The 26,023-nt window shown below is 39.8% G+C and overlaps 1 protein-coding gene across 4 annotated transcripts in view; it reads right to left on the reverse strand.

Moving 5' to 3' along the window:
- The window catches only part of BTBD7 (BTB domain containing 7), an 80,105-nt gene that overhangs the window by 47,847 nt on the left and 6,235 nt on the right, over window positions 1–26,023 (reverse strand). For 2 of the 4 annotated variants that reach the window (XM_044435584.1, XM_044435581.1), the window contains exon 2: window positions 3,560–3,747. In XM_044435584.1, the coding sequence (XP_044291519.1) occupies window positions 3,560–3,641 (82 nt within the window). In that variant the 5' untranslated portion in view covers window positions 3,642–3,747. Of the gene's footprint in view, window positions 1–3,559; window positions 3,748–5,508; window positions 7,474–22,264; window positions 22,632–26,023 lie in introns of those variants that run through there. The other 2 variants (XM_044435583.1, XM_044435582.1) reach the window with 2 other exon arrangements.

The raw sequence follows: 26,023 nt of genomic DNA on the forward strand, positions 1-26,023 counted from the left end.
TGTTGAGACAGCCCCATGGCCGTCATGGAGGCCATGAAGTCCTGAGCCGCCCCGGTCAGACCAGTCTCAGCATGGAGACTGAAGTCCCCCAGGACCAACAACCTGGGGGTCCTCAACACCAGGTCCGAGACGATCTCCGTCAGCTCAGGCAGGGAGACTGTTGGGCAGAAGGGTGCACGGTACACCAACAGAATCCCCAATCTGTCTCGGTTGCCCAACACCAAGTAGAGGCACTCCAGCCCTGGCCTCGAAGGGACCAGAAGTCCCGTGAGGGAGATGGAGGCTCGGTAAACCAAAGCAACCCCTCCTCCCCTCCCCTCCAGGCGTGAACGGTGCTGAACCAGATACCCGGGCGGGCACATTTGAGAGAGGGCGACATCCCCCCCCCTCCCGCCCAGGTCTCCGTTATGCAAGCCAGGTCGGCCCCCTCATCCACAATCAAGTCATGGATGAGGGAGGATTTATTGTTGACCGACCTGGCATTGAGCAGCAGCACTGTCAGGCCCGAGGGGCGGTACTACCTGGAACCCTCTGGCTCGGGGCAAAACCAGAAGGAGGGACAGGTGTCAGCCCTCCTTCTTCTATGCGGACACGTTAAGCCCCCACCTCATTACCTTGAACTAATTCAAATCTCCAGAGCCCGATCAATTGCATCCCAGAGTAATAAAGGAATTGGCATAAGAACTCTCAGAACCACTGTCTGCTGTCTTTGAGAAATCATGGAGGCTGGGTGACATGTTGGATGAATGGAGGAGGGCTAATTTATTTATTTATTCCATTTATATGCTGCCTAAAGTTCTCAATGTTGACTTCCCTCCAAAAACACAAAAGGAAGAACCTGGGAAGTACAAACCAGTCAATCAGACATGGGACTTTGGGAAAATTCTGGAGTAGGTTATATATCAACCAATCTGCAAGAACTTTGGAAACCATGCCATGATTGCTAGAAGCCAACACACATCTAAATGCAGTGATTACTAAGGAGGACAGCTTTGTAAATACCCTAGTCCAAAAGAAGGACTAAAGAAGTAGATATTTGATCAAATCAAGACAGAACTTTCCATAAGAGTGAAAATGAAGGCTGTCGTACTTCAGGCACATCATGAGAAGTCAAGACTCACTGCAGAAGACAACAAAGCTAGGAAAAGATGAAGACAGAAGACAATGAAGGAGACCAACTATGAGATGAAGCAATCCTGTAAAGAAAGCCCCAGCTGAATTTGCAAGAGCTGAGCAGGGCTGTTAAGGACAGAGGGCATTTTGGAGGGCACTGATTCTTAGGGTCCCCAAAAACATGGAGACTGAGCAGCAGAAGACTGACAATCCATACCTCAACCTCAAAATGACAAATTAAAGGAAATTAAAGTTCTGTACAAGTCTTGCTTGGTTGTGCTAATATGCAAACGTTGATGATGTTCAGGCTTTCTTTATAAATGGACAATATCAAGGACAACATAGGCCCATGTTACAATGAGAAACTAATCTTTACCTCTTTTTATGTTACACAGAAAAATCAAAACAAATTTTATGTGTTTACATATAAATTCTTATATAGGCATGTTTAATTTTTCATTTACTTTTAATGAAGCGCCAGAAAAGAACTTAAGAATGATTCTTCCGCTTCTAGTCATCAGTAATTCTTGACCTGTCTTGAAATTTATCTTCAGTTACTTTGCAAGTGCACTGATTTATTCACTATCAAGTACTCTCTTTATACAGATGTGAAACAAGTTGTTTCCTTGTTCAATTCCAGAAATAGATTGCCTCTCCCCCACCTCATACACATACCCCATCACTCTCTCACTTCTCCCCTACACAAAGAGAACACCCTACCCTGAATTCTAGAGGTCAGCTTATACAGAAAGAATCTAACAAAACTTAATTAAATCCAAAAAAGTGAACAAAAAGGACCACAGAAATTGCTGAAGGCTTGCTATGAGTTACAAATATTTCAAGAAGGAACTTGGGCTTCAAAGAAAATCTTCACAGAGCTTAGGGTTAATTAATATCCCAGATTTATCTTGAGCAAGAACATTCTTGCTATTAAGTATGATAGGCTAACAATGACACAGTATTTTAATAACATACTTATTCCAAGTTTGTGCCAAAAGCAGAAACTGGCAAATTTATGGAGTTCCAGTACTACTGTTCTAATTTTGAATACCCAGCCCTTTACCAGCTTCTAATCCCACAAGGAGAGGAAAAAAACCAGTTTTGTATAAATATCTCTCCTGGCTGATCTGACTTTTTCTTCTGTGGCAGCAAGGAGAAAAGAAAGAGACAAAATTTGTTCTCAACGTTTTTACATGTTTTTCAGTCAATTATATTTTTAAAAGATAAACAACTGCACAGTAAATCTATACCTACAACTAAATTGTCCAGGTTCAGATGTCACAGTAAACTAATGGAAATTAATTCTTCCAGGAAGCCATGTTAAGGCATGACCTAGTAGGGCTGGAACTCTAAATTTTTCATTTGAAGCCCTGAAGCTTTAGCAGGCCATCTTCCTTCCTATTGTCCATTATACTTTCTGAAATAATGGTTCAGGGGCTCTGATAATTACTTAAACACGCCCCCACCCATTAACCAGCCATTTTCTCACACATGCCTCATTCCTGCTACCCACCTTGAATGTTTTTGCCTGAGGCTTTTCTTCCTGAAATCAAATGCCCTCCTCTCCCTGTTCATACATTCCTTAGGAGACAACATATGTACATTTGCACCTTTTTTGTTTGATGGGCCTCAGCCCTGGAATTTTCAGTACCCTTCAAGCTTCTTAACTACTCCTACCGGATTGTCAGAGAAGGAGTGCAAGCTCATTTTGTAACAATTATCAGTACCAACAAGAGTGTTTAACAAAGTATTTAACAAAGTATAACAAAGTTCACCTTATAGATTTTGCCATCCATGATGCAATGCATGCTATATTTCACTCAAGTTCAAATTATATTCATAGCATAAACCAGATAAAATAGTATTTGATAGTTAAGTCTAGCATGTATTTGACATCACAGGTTTTTTTTCCAAAATTCCCATCTAGCCACTATTAGAAATTCTTAATGCCAACTAAGAATTACTGAAGATCTGTTTCATGGGGACATCCTAAGTTCTACTAAGAAGAAAGAGAAAAATGTATGTCTATCCCCCTTCTCCTATGTTGTTTATAATCCAAATCCTGAAAGGATGTTTGACAGCCTTGCACTAGGCCACCTAGTGAGCTTCATGGTTGAATGAGAACTTCAGGTTTCCCCAGGCTAAGCCCAACCTACTGCCAACTAACAATTACTGCAATCTTATTTTAGATGTGGATAAAAAATTTCAGCATGTTGTTACAATCTGAGAACCAAAAACATGTAGAACTGACAATACCACGGCAGTTTTAGCAATATGGTGGACTACCATTTAGTGGAATGGTACGACTATACCAAGTGATCAAACAGTACTCAACCATCTTAGACTTACTGAGCATGTCATTCTTTGTTAAAACAGTGTAAGAAATTCTAGGTACATTCCCAGAGCAATTTAAAACTAAAGCACAAGGAGAGATATAAATGCTTACCTATGAATGTCTGTTGTGCCTGAGAATTTCCCCCTACCCTTGGGGAACACGAATGAGGGTAGTTTGAAGCATTAGCACCCATCTTCTTTAGTTACTTAGGCATTCCTCTTGTTGGCTTATCAGTGCACAGTCCCATAATCCATGATAAAAGTTAAGACAGAGTTCAAGCAGTTTCTTCGCCTCCATTTCTGACCAAAAATAAAATAAACATTACTATCTTCCAAAGGTTACAATTGTAATAAAACTGTACTTAATTTAGTAAGAGAATCACATGATGTCAGGCCTAACACAAATACTAATAACTAATCACATGTGTTTCTGTTTTAAAAGACATAGCTAAATCTGTAATAGCAAAGAAATATGCACTTAAAAGGAGGGTTGCCAGAGCTGGGTTTTCTTTTTAGGAATGTGTTTAGTCTCAGCCAAATTTAGCCCATGGATTAAGGAAAAATGCTAGCTCTCATGGTTGTGGAGGGACAGTGAAAAGCACAAGACACATAAGTAGACAGCATGTAAGGTTCTCATTCTGTGAATGCAAAACTCCTGATTTGTAAAATAGTGAATACTGTTTTAAAACATTTGGGGGGGGGGTTATACATGCACGAGCACATGCAGGCATACACACACACACTCTTTTAATTTTCTCCAAAGGCCATTAGACGTTAAACTAGAAATTATATTTGCACTTGCATAACATTTGAGATAGCTAGGAAGATTCTTCATTGGTCAGACTCACAGATGTGGTATCTGAACAGTTTTAGGAAGATTTTTTCCAGCCCTGTGTAAGGTTATGCTATATAAACTTAACTTTTCCCCCTTAGCCCTAACACTTAACAGATTCTCCTAACCTCAAAAACTAGCTGCTGATGTCTGAAGGCAAGGGTGTCCAACCTGTGGCCCATAGGCCACATGCGACCCAGGATGGCTATGAATGTGGCCCAACACATAATCATAAACTTACTTAAAACAGTATGAGATTTTTTTTTTGCAGGTTTTTTTGGTAACTCAATTGTGTGGTTCTCAAGTGTAAACTTTGTAAATGACAATGTTTTGCCACAATCTCACATAAAACAAACATGTATGCTCTTTTCGGATTATTATGTGCGAACTTTTTTGCTTATCTGTGGTGGTGGATATCACAAAAATTATGCGCAGATCTTTTTTTTGCTCATCAGTTTTTGTTGTGTTTTGTATATTTAATGTGTGGCCCAAGACAATTCTTCTTCTTCCAATGTGGTCCAGAGAAACCAAAAAGTTGGACACCCCTGCTTTAAGGTATGCTGCTGCTTGTGGCACTCGTATCAGTGAACTACTTTAGTAGAACCTGAATTGTTTTCAGACAGAAAAGATGAAGATATGGGAGAGGGAGAGGGAGTTCATACTTAACCATGTGCAAGATTTATGATATTAGTGGCCCTAGTGGCATAATATCTCAAACTTTTGCTGCTACTTTTGCCCACCCATTCAGTCTTCACTCTTGTTAGTTTTTTTGTGTTAGACTCCAAGGACTACAAGGAAAGGTGTGACTTCACTGTTTCATGTACAAGATCCTACATGCTCCTATAATACAACAGCATGTTTTGTATATGTGCATATCGCTGTTACATGGATTCTCAACCACATGAATCCATTGGAGAATACGTAGGTACAAGTCAGCCTTTTTTATATGTTCATGAGTTACATAAAAGCACTGTATCTGTAAGGTGAAATATAGATTCTAAGAACTGGAATTTCCTCCAATGCTGTATAACTCTTTGTGTATCAACTCTGCTTAGTGTTTTTGACAAACTGTGTACAGGGATGGTATACTTTATGGCAAAAGTGCTTTTAACAATTGCAAGTTTGTTAGAAAAAACCTATTGGTGAATACTGGTTTGATTTACTTCTGTAGTTCCAACCTGAAAAGTTGCTTTGGATGCAGCAGCACAAGTAGGAATATGGAAATCTACCTGATATCAGGTCAGATGATTTGTCCATCCATCAGTGCAGTATTCTCTATTCTGACTGGTAGCAGCTCCACAAGGTCTCAGATAGAAGAGGATCATGTCCATTGCTTACTACCTGATCCCCTTAAGCATAAATGTCAGTGATTAAACCCAGGAAATTTTATACATGCACTCTATAAATATGCACTCTAGCATCAAGTTATTTTAAGTACCACCTGAAACTAATGTATTTTTTTCAATCTGACACAGAAGGTACCTTACCTGATACATAGCTCATGTCATAATATAATTCCTAGCAACTGCCAGAGTTGAGAAAACTGACAGATGCATTGCTTCTTGCCCCCACCCCCATTTTCTTTTTGGCTTTCAACTGATAACCCAGGAATGTCTTGTCAGTTTTTCATGTGCAAACCTGGAAATTCTGCTGTTTGTAAGTTAAATAACTCAGAAGTAACCCAACAACATACCACAGTTTCCAGGTCTGCACATCACAAAACAAACCAGAAATGGGCATTCCTGAGTTGTTAATTAAAGCAGAAGTGTCAAGTGTAAGTGTCCAGCTCATGCACTCCACTCATCCATGTAATTCCTGGGTTAAAACAACTGAGGAATTGCTGCCCTGATGTGCAATCAAAGGCTGTCATTCTGAAAATTCCTTCTGCCATCTTTAAAAGATTTGTATGTGTGAGAGAGGGGCTTGATTAAATAAAGAAAGGGAGTTCTCAGACTACCTCAAGTTAAAAATGTTTAGATTCTTAAGCTAATGTTCATTCTCAGGAGGTAGTAAACATATTCAATTAGTACTATCACCACTAGGATCAAAACACTGTAAGCATGAGCAAAGATGAAGAACTGCTTGACTCAACATTCATTTTACAAAAATTACTCAGGCATGATAGATAAGTTGTTCTGTTCTTGTACAGGCATAGCAATAGTGATACATTGGTATGTGATACAAGTGACTGCTTGACTGGGTAGGAGGAAGGTCCATCAAGTTCAGCAGCTAGAGACTGTTAATAAAGTGGTGCTAACTGCTTAAATGTATGTGTAGTGCTAATGCTTAAATGGCCAAACACAGAGCCATTTATTAATATGAAGAGCCAGCCAGAGTCATTTATTAATATGAAGTGAGCAATTCAAGAGAAAATGGAATTGCTGATCAGGGGTATAGGCCACCCCATCATTCTTACCAGGGCAAGGCCTTCCTGTTTCACATACAGTCCAAGAGCAAGCAAAGATTTTCTAGATAGTTCCAACGAAGTTTAGAGGGCTCAGTGCAACAATACAGATTTCCACACCCGTGCCAGCTTCAAGCTAGGCCTGACTGGCTATTGTAGCTGTGGACCAACACCCACTGTCCAAGCAAGTCCCAACCTCCCTTTTTCTGACTGGATCAGTACTAGCACAAGTTTCTTTTCCAATCTGGGGACTGACCATAACATACTACATACTATTCTAGGAGAAAACACAACTGAATACAGTATGAACTATGTTGGTAAACACCATGTTGAGGGTAAACACCATGTTGCACTGATAGTGTCTAGCAACCAGAAATTTTGGATTGGTTACTCAAATTTGTGTAACCCAACTTTTGACACTCAGATCCGTACAGATAACCCTGAAAGAGGAATTGTGGTTCTCGATCTGAAGGTAGCTTCGAGACAGATATAGTTTTGGGGAGTAGTTATTGTCACACATCAGTATTGCAAATGTAAATGTGCCTGTTCACTTATAGCAACAAGGAATTTAGACTATTCATTTAGTCCTATGTAAAAGCACTGTTGTTGCCATTGAATACACGTGCCCAACAGCACCATTGTTCAAGTATTTGAAATTTATCCTCCTCTGGCTTTCTGAAGAGGAACATAAACTCTCATGACACTGACACTGTTCAATCAGCGAGCCAGTGTGGTGTAACGGTTACTGGGACTCAGGTAATCCAAGTTCTAGTTGGCCATGGAGCCAACTGGGTGACTTTGGGCAGTCACAGACTCTCAGCCCAACCTACCTCACAGGGTAGGCTGCTGTGGGGATAGGATTGGGAACAGGAAGAAGAGAATGATATAAGCCACTTTGGGTTCTTTAAAAAAGAAAAAAGAGGGATAAAAAGCTAATAAATAAATATATAAATTCCTAAGATGATTATATAATCAAGACTGTAAATCCCCTGTGTTGTAAAAGCAAGTACTGATTTCTTTCAAACAAATGCAATACTCAATGCAGAACTAATGTATGCCCTTATACAATACAGTATGCAAATTATTCTGCCAAAATTCTTTGGTACTTTTAAAAATTAACTTTTAATGCAAATGGTAAGAGACCTTAGTTGGGAAAAATGAACTTAAATAAAAAACACAAACTTTAACAAATCAGCACCTATGTATGCAACACAACAAGTAACTCAATTTTCTTGAAGAGTTCTTACCACTTCTCACAACTTTAAAACATTTCAGAAAACTGGCAATAATCTGAGGCATCTAGGCTTACAGCCAGCAGTCTTTAATCTAACAAAAGCTCTATGTGCAAACCGGGCATTGGGTAACAGCCATGCTTTTGTATACAAGTTTCCTCTCATCACCAACATTTTCATACCATTTTCCACTGGGATTTCAAAGAGATTAAATGACAAGGTGAAAAACAAAAAACACATACTGAGCAGTCAACTATTTTATACTTCACTTTCTTCCAAAGATGGACATTCTCAAAATCTGTATCTTGAATAGGCAAATCTTCATACGCATTTTAATGTATAAACTGTTGTTGCTTAGACAAACAGGATTTGAATGTTATAACAATATGTACCAAAAGGGAACAGAGAAGCAAATGACCCAGAAGCGCTTTAGTTCATAATTTGTTTCCATTATTGTCTGGATTCTGGCTAAAGCAGGGAGTTAGGCCCACTGCACTGCTGCCTGCAGTATGGAAAGCATGGTGAACTGCAAATTGCAGTGCATACTAAAATTGGGGTGGATAAAAACAGTATCGGGATCTGCTGGTAGCCTTCTGGGTGATCTACAGTAGATTAGTACAGATTTCCAATTCTCAACTGTTAAAGATATTGACAGACAAAAATGACTGTAAAAATTAAAAGGTAGATTTATATTTTCGCATACAGAATACCCCAATAAATTGCTCATCGGATAACTGGCTTTGTCTTCTGAGCTACAATTTTGCATCTGGCTTGTGAACCTCTGAGTTTTAGCCAAAAACAAATAGATCCTAACATTTCTACCCCTTGGACTTGGATACACATTCCAAAAATGTTGGGTACAACAAAGGTGGATGTGAATCAAGCAAATCAAAATTAATGAAGCAAACAAATAAGAAAAGTCAATGGCTATGTTATTCCCCTTCTTTTCCTACAACACTTTTCTCACATTAAATAGAACTGAATTTTGCTTATAGTGCAGGGGTGGGGAGCCTATGCCCAAGGACCCCTCTGGGTGCTGAGAGCCTACTCTTTGTTCAGGTTCCAGGGTGACATGGCAATGGGAAAATAAGTCCCAGGCAGTGCAGCCTCAAAAGAGCAGAGAGAGGGACAAAAGGGTGGCTGGGCTCACCCTAACTCTGGCACCAGCTACCAACAGATATAGCCTCAGCTGACCTTTCTTAGGGGTCAATGGGCATTCATCAGAAAAGGCAAAGACAAGTTCTTTATCCCTGCTACAGTTGTCAATTGAATGAATGCCACTATTCCAGGTCATTGTTTAAATTGGATAGCAATTTGTGTCTCCTTACTTCAAATTTTCTACAGCTCATCTAGTGGAGGGGAGGATCTGTCATTCAGCAACTTGTACTAACTTGTAACCGATTTTCCAAGAGCAGACATTTTCAGATTTGTCAAGAAATGCAACAGAGCTGCAAGCTGAACATAGGACAAATCTAAATATATTACAAAAATGGAAGAAGGTAGCAATATAAACTTTTATTTAGAAGGTTTCCTCAAAGGTTCCAAGCACCTCCTAGAAAGCTTTCAGGTGAGGAAATGTCTCACATCTGCCATAGCCCATGTTCTACATATAAAAATCTGTGACTTTGAGGTTTGAGTTGGCTGTGTAGAATATGAATCAAAACCATGGTGTCAAGGTATGCTTTTTTGTTGAAGTCTAGCTGCCGCTACAACATGGCTATTTAGAGATGCATAATTTTGACAGGTACAAACTAGGTGAAATATTTTTGTAGTTTGACCCAGCTAAGGCTGGTTGTTGCTATTTTGAGGAGGGAGAAGCTTGGGAAATAAATCTGGTACAGTCATACTCCTCTGCATCCTAGGCCATCTCCGCAGTCTCAGGAGTTGCTATGCTTCCACTCAAGCTCAGCTAACTTTTACTTAGATTCATATTTTTGTAGGCAAAGAGGTAGCCAAGCTATAACTTATTGGTGTGAATGAAGAACAAATGTGTCAGCTACAACTGACATAAGAAATATCCAGTTCTGTCATCCACTTTTTAATTTTTGATAGTTAGAGAATTTAACAACTCTGAGAATTATCAGCAGAACTTAATAAAGAGATGCAATAAGTATTTGTTGTCTTATTCTGTAAGATCATGCTAACGAACAGCCTCAGCTAGTTCTTCCTGGCCAGATCAGCCAAAAGGCATCTTTACCTTTTATAACTTTGTTCTAATTACATGCATGACTGCACTGTTCTACCAACATTTCATGTCAGATAAATTATCTGTCTCAAGGATTAAACATCATTAAATTTGTACTCTAGAACATCAAAGCCATGCAAAGGGATTTTAGTATCCCTGAACCAATACTTATTTCTATAGCATCTTTATCAACCAGTAACTGAAATACTAATTATAAATACAAACACACACACCCTCACACACCACAGTTTCCATGCACAATATCTAGGGGCAGCTAACATAAATTACGTTGTACCAACATAAACTACTCTTGTGACCTGAAGCAATACACCGCTCTCTCATGCACAATCCCTCTTCTCAAATTCAGAGGTCAGGGATGGGCCTCCACCCTGTCATGTGGGGAGAAGCATGAGTTAAATGAAGACCAATAAATTTTTCATGTCTTTAATCTTTTATTTACTATATATGTACAGTACACTAGTTATTTAAGTCATTCTTCTGACTGGCATCTGGGGAATTCATGGTCCTTTGTTACTCAACTAATATCTGTTGACACAGAGAGAGACAACATTCATCACAGCTTTCTGATAGAAGACTTATTTTTAGCCTGGCTGCATTCTTGCATTTATCTCCATTAACTGGTCTTTCACTTCTTTCATCCATCCAAATTATCCTTCACATCATTCCACTAACACTGAAGATACTGGAGTCCTAGTAAAAGCTCATTTATATATATTTCTTTAACATTTATTAGACAATGAACAGCTCATATGTTACATTTTCTGCTCATGAATTCTCCTGACCACCCTTGGTATCAACATGTGCACATACAAGCAGTGTGAACAAGGGCACTAGAGGCACAAGCCAAGCGGTTTCTGCAATTCCACAGACTTCCACTCACTAAAATTACTGAAGTTATTGACAGCTTGCAACCATAATTATTACCTTGTGCAAAATACATTTGCTCATTTTATTGATTTATTCATTAGATTTATATCCCTCTTTTTTAAAAGAACTCAAAGCAGCTTTCCTCCTGCCGCACTCAATCTTAGCCCCACAGTAACCACCCTGTAAGGAAGACTGTGCTGAGAGTCTGTAACTGGTCCATAGCCACCCAATTGGCTCCTTGGCTGAGTGGAGACTAGAGTCAAGATTGCCTGAGTTTGAGACCCATGCTCTTAACCACTACACCACACTGGCTCTCGCATGAGTGAGTACTCATGAACAGCCAGAACAGATCATGTGGGAAATAAACAATGCCTCAATCAGGATCAAGGGACATGGCATAGAGGTCTGTTGTTGATAGAGGAGTGTGCAGGGAAAGTTCAGAAAACAGTTTGTGTGTGTGTGTGTGGGGGGGGGGAATCTTGGAAAAAATAAAGAAATGCAAGACTTATTTTACCATGGTAAAAGTGTCTTTAAATTTTGAAAACGAAGTACACTCAACACTTCTGAGTCAAGTCTTATCCACTGCTCAAGGAATATCAGTTTGCTAGGCTATCAGAGAGCCCTTTTCGCACAACAGCAACATTTCCTGGCTCCTTCATGGATCACTGCCTTATAATGGCGAAGGGGCTTGCGTAGTTCAATGAAGCTATGAGCTACGCCATGCAGGGCCACCCAAGACGGACAGGTCATAGCTGAGAGCTCTGACAAAACGTGATCCACTGGAGAAGGAAATGGCAACCCACTCCAGTATCTTTGCCATGAAACCCCATGGACAGTACCAAAAGGCAAAAAGATATGAAGCCAGAAGATGAGCCCCTCAGGTCAAAAGGTGTCCATTATGCTACTGGGGAAGAGCAGAGGGCTAGTACTAGTAGCGCTAGAAAGAATGAAGCGACTGGGTGAAAGCCGAAAGGACACTCAGTTGCGGATGTATCTGGTGGTGAAAGGAGAGTCCAATGCTACAAAGATCTATACTCCACAGGAACCTGGAATGTAAGATCCATGAATCAAGGCAAGCTGGATGTTGTCAAACAAGAGATGACAAGACTGAACATTGACATCTTAGGAATCAGTGAACTAAAATGGACAGGAATGGGTGAATTTAATTCAGATGACCATCAGGTATACTACTGTGGGCAAGAATCCCTCAGAAGAAATGGAGTAGCCTTCATAGTCAATAAAAGAGTAGGAAAAGCAGTACTGGAACACAATCTCCAAAATGACAGAATGATCTCAGTTCGAATCCAAGGCAAACCATTCAACATCACAGTAGTCCAAGTCTATGCCTCAACCACTGGTGCTGAAGAGACTGAAGTTGACCAGTTCTATGAAGGCCTACAACACCTTCTAAAGTTAACACCAAAAAATGATGTTCTTATCATCATGGGGGATTGGAATGCTAAAGTAGGAAGCCAAAAGATAACCAGAATAACAGGCAAGTTTGGCCTTGGAGTACAAAATGAAGCAGGGCACAGGCTGGTAGAATTTTGTCAAGAGAATACGATGGTCATAGCAAACACTCTTTTCCAACAACCCAAGAGACGACTCTACACATGGACATCACCAGAAGGTCAACAGAGAAATCAGACTGACTATGTGTTCTGCAGCAAAAGATGGATAAGCTCTATACAGTCAGAAAAAACAAGACCAGGATCTGACTGTGGCTCAGATCATGAGCTTCTTGTTGAAAAATTTAGGCTTAAATTGAAGAAAGTAGGGAAAAGCACTAGGCCACTCAGGTATGACCTAAATCATATCCCTGATGAATATACAGTAGAGGTGACAAATAGATTTAAGGAATTAGATCTGATACAAAGAGTGCCTGAAGAACTATGGACGGAGGTTCGCAACATTGCACAAGAGGCAGCAACTAAAAACATCCCAAAGAAAAAGAAATGCAAGAAAGCAAAATGGCTGTCTGAGGAAGCTTTACAAATAGCTGAGGAAAGAAGGGAAGTGAAAGGCAAGGGAGAAAGATAAAGATACAAACAATTGAATGCAGAATTCCAGAGAATAGCTAGACAAGAATGCCTTCTTAAATGAACAGCGCCAAGAAACAGAAGAAAACAATAGAATAGGGAGGACCAGAGATCCCTTCAAGAAAATTAGAGATATGAAGGGAACGTTTCATGATAAGATGGGCATGATAAAGGACCAAAATGGCAGAGACCCAACAGAGGCAGAAGAAGTTAAGAAGAGGTGGCAAGACTACACAGAAGAACTATAAAAGAAAGAGTTTAATGTCCCTGATAACCACAATGGGGTGGTCACTGACTTCGAGCCAGACATCCTGGAATGTGAAGTCAAATGGGCCTTAGGAAGTCTGAGCAACAACAAAGCTAGTGGAGGCGACAGTATTCCAGCTGAGGTATTCAAAATCTTAAAAGATGATGCAGTAAAAGTGCTACACTCACTATGCCAACAAACTTGGAAAACACAGCAGTGGCCACAGGATTGGAAAAGGTCAGTTTACATTCCGATCCCAAAGAAGGGCAATGCCAAAGTATGTTCAAACTATCGCACCATTGCACTCATTTCACATGCTAGCAAAGTGATGCTCAAAATCCTACAAGCTAGGCTCCAGCAGTATGTGGACTGAGAACTACCAGATGTACAGGCAGGATTTCAAAGAGGGAGAGGAACTAGAGATCAAATTGCCAACATACGCTGGATCATGGAGAAAGCTAGGGAGTTCCAGAAAAACATCTACTTCTGCTTCATTGACTATGCTAAAGCCTTTGATTGTGTGGATCACAACAAATTGTGGCAAGTTCTTAAAGACATGGGAGTACCAGACCATCTTATTTGTCTCTTGAGAAACCTATATGTGGGTCAAGAAGCAACAGTGAGAACTGGACATGGAACCACTGATTGGTTCAAAAGTGAGAAAGGAGTTCGGCAAGGCTGTATACTGTCGCCTTGCCTATTTAACTTATATGCAGAGCACATCATGAGAAAGGCAGGGCTAGATGAATCACCAGTTGGATCTCAGATATGCAGATGATACCACTCTAATGGCAGAAAGTGAAGAGGAACTAAAGAGCCTCTTGATGCGGGTGAAGGAGGAGACCGCAAAAGTTGGCTTGAAACTCAACATTCAGAAAACTAAGATCATGGCAACTGGTCCTCTCACTTCCTGGCAAATAGATGGGGAAGAAATGGAGGTAGTGACAGATTTTATTTTCCTGGGCTCCAAGATCACCGCAGATGGGGACTGCAGCCAAGAAATTAAAAGACACTTGCTCTTGGGGAGGAAAGCTCTGGCAAATCTAGACAGCATACTAAAAAGCAAAGACATCACCCTGCCAACAAAAGTACGTATAGACAAGGCTATGGTTTTGCCAGTTGCTATGTATGACTGTGAAAGTTGGACCATAAGGAAGGCTGAGCGCCAAAGGACTGAGGCCTTTGAATTGTGGTGCTGGAGGAGAGTCCTGCGAGTCCCTTGGACCGCAAGGTGATGAAACCGGTCAGTCCTAGAGGAGATCAACCCTGACTGCTCTTTAGAAGGCCAGATACTGAAGATGAAACTCAAATACTTTGGCCACCTAATGAGAAGGAAGGTCTCCCTGGAGAAGAGCCTAATGCTGGGCACAATAGATGGCAAAAGAAGGAGGGGACAGCAGAGAATGAGGTGGCTAAATGGAGTCACTGAAGCAGTTGGTGTGAGCTTGAGTGGACTCCAGGGGATGGTGGAGGACAGGAGAGCCTGGAGGAATGTTGTCCATGGGGTCGCGATGGGTCGGACACGACTTCGCAACTAACAACAACAATAACATTCCCTGGAAACACACAAACAATAAAAACCTGGCAAAAGCATTCCTGTGTTTGTGAGGGTTCAGCAAATCGCTTCCATTTGACAATCTGATACTAGTGGGGCAGGGGGCAAGGATTTTACCTCAACAGTCAACAACTTCAACAGACCAACTGCAGAAAGGATGAGGATGCAGAAACCAAATAAACCAACCAGATTTAGGAGAAGTGGAGAAAGAACAAACCACAGCAAGTATGAACATCTGTTAGGTGTGTAGTGTGGGTTGTTCAAAGAAAACACAAACCCATGGTGGCTTATTTGCAGTGTGACTTAGCATGACATGTGAACTTGCCTACTGGGGTCACTTTCTTGCTGTCAGTGGAAGTGTCTGCAGGTTTGAGCCCAGGGCCAATTGCTTGCCTTTCAACTGTGGTAGACCTTGGCCTATGTAAAAGTAAATGAGATCAGTATGTTACATTTTTAGAAGTGGTGCAGTAGGCAGGTAGGAGACCAGAAAATGAGTTTCCAAAGCATCATGGAGAGAGGAATCCACTGTTCAGAAAACAAGCAGTTTAGTTCAGAGTAATTTTAGCTGTTTCCTTCCTTCATCCCAGAAGAGGAAGTTAATGGGCAGCATTTAATACTGTCCATGTGCAATGGAAACTTAGTAGCTCCTGAAGTAATCAGAAATAAACCAAAATGCTTGTTTCCAGAAGGGAGCTCCAATGACCAGCTCTGTTCCAAAAACAAATATTTTCATTTGTTTCTGAGGTTATATTTAGAAGCATCACTTGCCCATTAAACAAGTGATGGGCCCCATGAGCTCAACTGAGCCAGTGGAGGTAGAGTAGCTCCACTGTGTACAGCCCTATAACTTCCAAATTTTCATGAGGTAGCCCTCCCTGGAGTTCTGAAATGAATCTTCCTTGAAGGGAGAAAACATAGATGGAAAATAAATCTTAGTGTACAATTAGTTAAGTTCCTATGGGCGGGGTGGGGGGGGGAGAACTGTTCTTTCAAAGTAGAAAAGTACATGCTTCACAATAATATTGTGGTAGCATTGTTCACAAAATAAAGGGATTTCCTTTTCTACTTAAGCATTCTAGACATGATCAAAGTGCCAAAAGCTGAGCATTTAAAATTCTACTAATTTCAATGGCAATGTTAAGTAGTGAAAGCACTCAATTTCATCAATGCATGAAGAAGTCAATATAATTCACTGAAACTTGTCTACACCACTCTTTAGACCATGGGTGAGTAGTGGGAAATTGCAAGGCATTTCCATCATGTTGCAAATATTTGCCTTATCTTTTGCAGTGCTACCCTGATCTTAAAATAGATAAACTTGCATTAATTGAACATATGCCAACACTTAATCACCAGCTTAGCTTCCTATTCTGTTTATCTTCTCAAAGAGTTCAAGTTACTTCCCTACTCTAGATGAAAGTTTGCTTCCATTTTGTGAAATGACAGAAATTCTTAATACATGTTTAGCTAAGAGGCACAGCTGTATACTTTGTACTCCTCAGTTACAACAATTACAACATGTCTTGCTTACATGTTCACCGAACTTAGGCTTGAAAAGCCTAAACTTTTCTAAGTAAACACTTGAACACTAACCACTTGGTGCATTCCATCACTATAAAACAATTCTCAAGATGACAGGCAGAACTCTTTTCATGAGGCAAGGCAAAAACTGCTTTGCATGCCTTATTTGAAAAGGGACCGGAAACAGTCAAAGTTCAGGATTTCTCAACATGTGGGTCACAACCAGAGTGAAATGGTAATTCTGGAAATGTTGTACATTCAATATTTTCTGAATACTGATGAAGGTCATATTCATGGTCCTTGGGAGCACACTCCAGAGGCCTTAGGATATTGCAGCCCTTCTTCTCCATTGGAAGAAAGGGGAGATCTGCTGATAGAGGCATTTTCATCATGGCAGCAGAATCCTCCACACCCATCACTCCTAAACCAGTGCTCTGCTGTTTGTAGGGGGGTTGGGGTTGTGGCATGATGGAGCGAGGGAGGCCCTGGATCTGCAGGAGCCAAAGCCCTCCCCTTCTTCCAACAAGCCTTGACAAAGGAGGATACCTATGGCAGACGTGGGGCTGGTTTAATTATTCTCATTTTCACTGAAAGCATCAGGAGGGTTTAAAAATATATAAAGAACAAATGGGGAAGCCATGGGAAAAAATTCCTTCTACTCTCAACAGTGTGAGACTACAGAAACAGGCAGTGTTGGCTGCTCTGCCAGAGATTCTTTGTTACCCTACCCCACAGGATTCCTCTGACCATGACATTTGCAAAGGTGTTGTAGAGTAGAAATGGTGTAGTGTTTTACATAGTAGAAGGCAACTATATTGAATGAGGTATACATAGATTGGCAAAGAATGTACTAAGACCGAGCCCCATCTCCATCTAGCTTTATATATTTGAGAATTGGTCAGACAAATACCTTTAGAAGCTCATATAGGGGGATATACATCACCTCTTCTTCCCAGGAACACTTACTTACCAGATCAAAACTTAGTCTGACTATGGAGATTCCATTTAGTTGGCATGTATAATACCCCTCTATAAATCTATACTCTGTTTGAAAAAGAGGTTAGTTTTTTTAAAAAATTGCCATTCTTGTCCAAAAGTGAATTGCATGTATTATGCATCATATGAACATTTCATCTGTTTTAAGCCAGATGAACATCTACTATCTGATGATTTATTATCATGCGAGATGGAGAGCTGTTTTCTTCTCCTCACAGAGGTTGCAGAATTGTCAACTATGACAGCCTCTCTTCATTATGTTCCCCTACCACCAGCACAAACTACAAAAGTCCTAGCCGTTTAAAGCTTTTCCTTACAGTCAATTTAGGTCCCATCTTGGTAAGTGAAGTCAGGATTTCTTGACCTGAGATATTCCACTTTACACTTACACTAACATTCACTTGTTATTCTGTTGACCATTCTTCCAGTTTATAGGGTTTTAGAAGTTCACAATCACTTTGAGATTTCTCTACCCTAAATAATTTGGAGTAATTTGCAAATTTGTTTACTGCTTACCCTGACTCCAGATTATGTATGAATAGCTTAAATGTCACAGGTCCCAATATAGAACCTTGGGGACTCCACAGCTTATTTAATTTCATTTCTTATTCATTTTCTGGATGCCATTTCTTAATTCATTTATAGTACAGATATTGCATAAAGCTTTATTAAATGTCAAGATCACAAGATTTGGAGAGAAGTATATCCCACTGAAAGTTCCATCTCTTATCAACATATTCTGTAAAAAGCATGTACTTGCACAGCATAATACATAATAACAACATCCAATTACCAGAATACCCAAATTCACTCCTTGAGGATTTTGTTTGAAAACGCATCTTCCTGCATTTAAAGAAGCCTATCATTGACAGATTAATCTAACTGAAGAGATGAGACACTCAAAACAAAACTACTTTATTTTCCATTTTCTTGTATGCCTTACTTAGGTTTATTATTAAAATAACCTGGATCTGCTCTAAGTGGGAAACATTATCATGCAACTGGAGCAATTTATGTAGCAATGCAGTTATCAGAAAGTTGCCAGGCCAAAGGCTATAGGTTAAAAAGACATTAAAAACCCACCAACTAACCCAGCCTGACAGGAAAGGAAAAGAAAGTATTCCTTTTTATGAGCATGTGCAAAAGCTTACAAGAACACTCATTTACCCCAGAAAGCTGGGTTACTATTTTACTGCACCTGCTATGTATAATAAAGGATATTGTTTCTTGCCTAAGAGAAAACAGGGGCATTTGACACATGTAATTATATGGATACTTACCTGAGTCATTCTTCCCTTTCCATCATCTCCCCCTGTCATAATCTAGATTCAGCCTTTGAGATATGAACCTGTAATTTGTTTTTCCTGCTCTGTCACAAAGATTTTCCTACCCTGCTGCCCCCCAAATGTACAACTCCCACGCCATCACAACCACTGAGGACTATGTTGTTGGGACTTGTAGTTTAATACAGCTAGAGAGCACCAAGGTGGAAACTTCTGCTGAAAGCATCAGGTACATAAATAAAGATCATGCAAATGAGTCCTGTTTGCAACCCTGAATGCAAACAGAAGCAGGAATACAAATTTTGGGAAATTTTCAAAATTCCCTGAACTTGTCTTTGATGTTTAGTAGTGTATACTTCTGGAAATGTGCACTTGCACAAATATAAATTTCTCCTCAAAAAGACACATTTTCACATGTAGTTTATGGGAGAAGATGTGCATTTTTAAAATTCATCATTTTACACAATGAAAAAATGCATATTTTGCGCATTTCCCCAGTCGGAGTGAGAGGAACACTTCTTGTGTTTGGAAATGCACATGAGATACACAGAACCTGAGTAATTGAAGAACAATGAGCTTGAACACTGCATGTTCACCCAGCCCTGTGTTATTTAGCTCTCAGAAGAAAACAGGAAGGAGGGGTATACTAATCCTGACTTAATATTGCAGCTTACCCAAGTTCCAAGAGCTATCTAGAATTTTCTTTTTTAATGGGAAGATGAGAGTAACTTAATAAGATGCTTGCTGCAAGCATACTGAATGTCTCATTTTGTTCTGTCTTGGTATGAGCACATCCTACTAGGCAAGACTCTGAAAAACAGGTCTTAGTACCAATAAGACAAATAAAGAGAAGTTGGAAGAAAAAAAACCAGACAAGATCCCTAGAGACACTAAGGACTCCCAAGACTATTAATGAAACATGGCAAATTACAATCAAACTGTGTAGAGTTCTGGAACAATCTGTCAGGATTGCTTCAGAAGCACACATCTGAGGCACTAGAATATTTTGACAAACATCTCATTCTGACTGCCCGCATTTCCTTTAAAGTGAATTTAAAATAAGGAAACTGCAGAGGTATTAACTTTAAAAGTGACACTTGCTTAGTACCGCTGTTTCATGAAAGCTAGAAACAAATGGTTTGAAGGGGTTTAGTCAGTTCTGCAAAATAACCAATAATTTATTTATTTAACATTTATAGCCCCATAACCCAGAGGGTTCTCTAGATGGTTTATAATAAAATACAGTAAGATCCAACAATTATTGGCCTTTCCCCCACCAAAGGGCCTGGAGCCCAAACCCGCATCAAACCAGTGCCAAACAGGAGCCAAAAAGGCTCTGCCCTTTGGTGCTGCCCTGCACACCACCCAGGGAAGAAGAATAGCTGTTGTGCAAACGCCTGCCCAAACAACCATGTCAGCCCTGCATACTACTGTGCTTTTTATTTAATTCCAATCATTCAGTGATCCTGAAATGGGCAAATTCTGAAGCACATACAAACTAATCCTATATGTACATATAAGTAGGCCCCTTTGGGTTCAGTGAAGTTTATGCCAAGGTAAGTACACATTTGGGGCTAAGACTGCTCATCAAGCTCTGTCACCTATCCATCTCTCCTGATGGCAAATGAGTGCAGCTATGCCAACAGTACAATACATCACAACTTTTGCGCTTTTATTAAATGAAACACTGACATTTACTGGTTTACTTCTATGTAAAAAGGCAAAGAAATGTTGCACAAGATCACATTGCAAAACACCAGATCTTTTAATACATGAATAATCCCAACTATATAATTTGAAAAGCATTGTACTATACATAAAATTTAGTAGGCTACAGCTCAAAGCTTCTTTATTAATATCTTCACTGAGTCTTGTTCTTCAGTATATCAATACATCAGACACAGCAATGGAAAAGCAAACTACAATAAAATAAAAAGGCTAGTTAAAGATAGAAGTGGCTCAGAGTCATGAATTTTACTTTTTCAGTTTGTTTGCTAAGTTTTGGTTTTTAATATATGAAACATTATAAAAATCTTAACCAAAAGAATGAAAAACACTTCAAGGAAGCAAGCAGACAGGCAGGGGAGTATGGATTACAAACATCTCAACAAAACACTATCCTACCAATATATTTTGAATACAGGCATTGATATTTTCAGTTGCCATGGCAAGTGTCATGCTTGTTAGACAGTAGCAGCACAAGCCCCAGCCAGTCTTTCCAACCCTGGAGTTAAAGAGGTGGCCAGGGCTCATCCCTGCAGCAGCATTGCAATCAGTCCCCCCAACAGTTCCAAGGTTGGGATAAATCCTGGAAGCCGATTGGCTGCTTATCACTGAAAGAGGCTATCTTTACGTCTTGATAGATGAAGTGCCTGGAATGTCTATGCTGAGGCACAGCCACACAGGCAAACTTTATTGCTCCCTTTCTCAACCAGTATGCCTTGACCTTGCAGTAGCAAAGCCTGAAACTAATTTCTGGCTTGGCTACCAAAAAACAACTGTGGACTCTCAACCCTAATTCATGGGTTAAGTATTCAGGATGATAGCTGCCACAGCTGGTCATGACTTAAGCCGCAGTGAAATGTCATGCAAAAAGCCCCACTAAGTGACCTCAGGCTAATCTCAGCTTCAGCTTCCCATTGCCAAGAATATAATACCAACTAACCTTATACAGCTGTTATATGGATTATTTATGGATTATATATTCAAAGCAGTAGAAAATAATCAGAGACACAAAACTGTGAAGGGAAGTCCTTAGTCATTCAATACTGATGTTACATACAACATATGCGAAACTGAGCACTTAACGGGAGTATTTAGTACAAGTTCCTATCCTTAAAGCTTAATATCAAATGAATACCAAATCTTTCATTTGCTCTGATCATAGATGCTCAAGCATGCTGCATAAATATTACTGTCAAATTACTTGGACAAATCCCCTAGTGAATCAGAATGGCCTGCTTCTAACTGAAGGCAGCTTGCTGTATCTCTTTCTTCTCCTTCACTCCCCCTCTCTAGATATCACTGTATAAACCAAAAGCTCCAGGCACAAGGCAGAAGGCGGCAGAATAGTAGTTACTTGGCAAGCTAACTAGAATACAGACTAGCAAATATAGCACAAATAATTTAGCAATCTACCAACATATTCTACTGCTTCAATTAGTAAAGACCACAGTACCCTAATACAATGCAGAAGCCTAGGGAATTGTAGGCAATGTTGTCTGAATACTCATAACACTAAAAACATGTTAAAAAAATTAGCACTGTTACCTATTCTTCAATGCTCCCTACTGAAGAACAAGTGAAAAATGTTTCCATTGGGAAAAGCATATTTTCACATGGCTTTTCTACTAGCCAATCTCAGTCCCAAATAACATAGATTATTATTAACTGGATTGCTATAGATTTCTTCTGCAGCATTGCTAGACTTAGCTAACTATTTTTCATGCACTAAAGATATGCTACATATGTGGAACAGACTTTTTAGATTATGGCCCATAGTGTCAGTAGACCAGTTGCTCTAATCTACTCCAGTATGGAAGTCAATTCATCATAAGCACTGACACTCTTAAAAGATGATAAGCAACATTAAGTAGTTAAAGTATAAACTCACCCAGTTAAAATGTGGAACTCACATTAACAATATGTTAGACAAGAGCCCATGCAGAACGAGGCGAGACCTTGGCGGCTGGCGGCGCAGATTTGCTGTTCATCCAGGTCCTTTCCAGGGCTCCCATGCAGCGGCTCTCCCCAGCCCGGTGCCCTCAAGGAGCTGATTCAAGGCTACCTTCCAAGGCTGTTTGAAGAATCTTTGACAGCATCTTGTGAAGCATTTTGGACTCTTGAAAGGTGTCCTGCATGAACTCTGACACTGTTTAATGAGAATGCTGGTCCTTGCAAGGTCAGCTTGCATCTGGGTCCCTGCCATTTTCTGCTGGGTACCTGCTTTGCTTTACTATTGTTTTTAAATTATTGATTGCATTTTTATGTTTATTTTATGGATGTTGTGAGCCGCCCCGAGGCTTTGTTGCAATGGGGGCGGCATAGAAATGTTTTGCATAAATAAATAAACAAACAAAAATCACTTTTGTATGGCCAGTACCCACATGACTTGTATAATAAAAGCTACCTTATTCTTAGGCTGTCATTTAGGCCCTCCAAGATGTCAGACGGGGGGGGGGGGAGGAACTTTCACATTATATGCTCTTACAGAGGAAAAGCCTATCTTGGTAAGGGGGTGGGGAGAGGACAAAGCCCAGTTTATTTGTAATACTAAGGGATCCAAAAATGTCCTCAGTGCAGAATATAAACTGTAGTGATAAGTTTAGAATAAAGATGCTTTTTCCAACTTCATAACATGCTCTGAAAATAATGAATACTGAATAATGAATACTATATGAATATTCCAAATAAAATAGAATACAAATACCATAATTTCTAAATTCTAGTCTATGGGTGTGATTCATTATTTTGACTGTTTGAGCTTTTTATTCACTCCAAATGATTAATGCTGAACCACAGCTCTCAGGGGAGCTAGAAGACACAATACCGTCTACACATGTTGGAAAACACCTATGGCTAAAAAAAGAGTTACATGAGCGATGTTCCCCTTGCTCTTCTCCCTGTTGCAGCCTCCTATGCATTGCCCAAAGTCCCCCACAAGAGCTGACCTAAGGGGTGCACAGGTGTGATCTGCCAGCAGTGCATGTTCTCCTGGAGCAACAACCACAAAATTCTGCCTGTCTTTCGCCAAATTTCTGATATGCAAATTTGATGAAAAATGAACTTTTACTTCAAACATTAGGCAGTTATCATTCAGCTTTCCTAACATATTACTTTAGCTCAAGTAGTTTGAATATCTTTTGGTCAAATGAGACTAAAAGCTGCCTTCTGAACATCCAAGGCATCGCCACTTCCCCTACTGTTCCAAAAACAGTACAAATCTGTCATGCATCTATCACCATGGGTTGCATCCAGTGGTGACTTTATGCTAACACAAAGCACTTCCATTTGCACAAGGATTCACCAATCCCTTACATCCAATGGATCCCCTCGAAAGACTGCTCCTAAAGATTACGGAGCAGTCTGGAATGACATGTCTCAGAGCACTTGTAGCATAAAATAGGATTTCCCTTGTGCAAGCAGAACTTATTTTAGTGCACAGCTACTACTGGCTGCAACCCCACACAACTAAACTAATTTCTTCTGCAACAGGGAAATACAGACATGTAATTAGTTGTGGCAGAGTTCAAGATTAATTTTCATCATTAATATAGTGTTATTGATGTACATGGCACTTTAGAAAAAAGAAAAAGAAAAGTCTCTACCCTAAGTAGTTCACAAGGTAACTTGCAACAATAGATTTATATGGGTAGGCTAATATAACATGATTATATACAAATCTAGTTACAGTTTCAGCTGGTGATGGAAAACCACACATCTCACAGAAGGGCTTTTGAAAAGGGATTTGAAGAAAGAGAGATGTGATTGAGCAGGTAAAATAGGAGGGAAATAAGGGATATAATGGGTAATGGTCATAATTCATTAAAAGACAGAAGAAATTGGAATGGCAAAATTGGTGAGATGGCAAAATTAAAGAATGAAGGTTACAGTTCTTATTTTATGGGGAATAAGAACAAAAGGATAGGATAGGGCAGGGCTTTGCAGAAGGGAAAAGGCAGGCAGGCAAGCAGGGAGTTTCTCCAGAAGGGAATCTGAGCAGGGACTTTGCAACTGATTCATTTTTCAGGATACTATGTGAGTAGACCTCAGTGCAGAAATAAAGGCCTCAACAGTGAGAAATGTGCATGGCTTTGGTCAGAGGTGACAAGTATGGTAAAGGAAGATCAAAGAAGAAAATGTTCTAATAGCCAGGTGAGAAACAATCAAAAGTGTGAATCAAAATTTTAGCAGAGTGAACAAAGAGGATGAGATAGATTTTTGCTCATTTATATAGGGAACTGACACATGATTTGGGATAGAGAATGAATAAAGACATCAAAATGGATGAAGAATCAAAACTAAAGCCATGGCTTCACACCTGAATAGGCTGGATGTTAAAGAATATAGTAATATTCTTTAGGGGGGAAATATTCTTTAGGGGAAAGGGGGGAAACTTCAGAGTTCAGGGTTGGATAGGTCAAATTTGAGATGGTGATGAAACATATAGGAAGAAACAGACAGGCAGATGGAGATATGGAACACAGGAAAGATCCAAGACAGAGAGGCATATAACTCGGTGTAATCAATATGCCAGTGGTACTGAAAATCATGAGCCCACTAGTATCACCCTGATGAAATACAACAAAGAGAGGAAAAGCTGAAGAATACTAAACTAACCAGAAAACGTGAAGTATTTTCTCCTCTTCTGAATCATTCCTATTAGGTGACAATCCTATGCAGGTTGTTGCTGTTATATGCCATCAAGTCATCTCCAACTTATGGAGACCCTATTAATGAACAATGTCCTGTTTCTGACCTGATCTCCAAGATGTCCTGTCACTGACCACTCTGTTCAGCTCTTATAAGCTCGAGGCTGTGGTGTCCTTTAGGGAATTGATACATCTCAAATTTGGTCTTTCCCTTTTAGTTCTGCCCTCAAATTTCACTAGCAATATTGTCCTCCCCACTTTGTCTGGCCTCCTCATCCACCTGAAGTATGTGCCCTGAAGTATGACAGCTTTTGCTTTGCCATTTCTGCTTCTAGGCTAAGTTCTGAAGTGACTGCTCTAGGTTGCACTTGTCTTTCTTTCAGTCTAAGCTAGTCACAAAATTGTCCTCCAGCACCATGTTTTAAAGGCATCATTTTTTCACTAACCATTTTCTTCACAGTCCAGCTTTCACCCATACACTGAGACTGGGAATACAATAGTGAGGATGATTTAGGCAGAAAAAGTCCCACAATGTCTAGCATTCTCCAGACACCATGGCTAGTTTGAGAATACTGAGAGTTGTAGGTCATTTTTCTATCTATATCAGCATAGGACTACACCCTTAGTTACTCTTCTGGCCACTATATCATTATTAAATAAATGTGAAGAATCAATTGCTGTTTCATTATATAGTTCATCAGCTTCTACGCAGTGAATTTTAAGGAAAACTCCTAAATAGATTCTAAACCTAACAAAACAACACTGCAGCATAACTATGAATGAATTCTACAATCATTTATAAAAGCAAGTCTTTTTCATGCATAGCTATCAAACTTTAGAACCAAGCAACACCCAATGCTATGCTCATAAACAACTGAACCACAATTATAAGTTAGCTTTATAATATGAATATGCAAGGCAATTAATTTAAATTAAATATCCACCATCATTAAAAACTTCCATTGTTTCAGTGATGTTAAAAAGGTAAAAGGGAAGGCAGAAAATAAAAAAATATTGATCTAG

The sequence above is a fragment of the Varanus komodoensis genome, unplaced genomic scaffold (genome assembly GCF_004798865.1).
Source record: "Varanus komodoensis strain SLA01 unplaced genomic scaffold, ASM479886v1 scaffold3, whole genome shotgun sequence".
Taxonomy (NCBI): domain Eukaryota; kingdom Metazoa; phylum Chordata; class Lepidosauria; order Squamata; family Varanidae; genus Varanus; species Varanus komodoensis.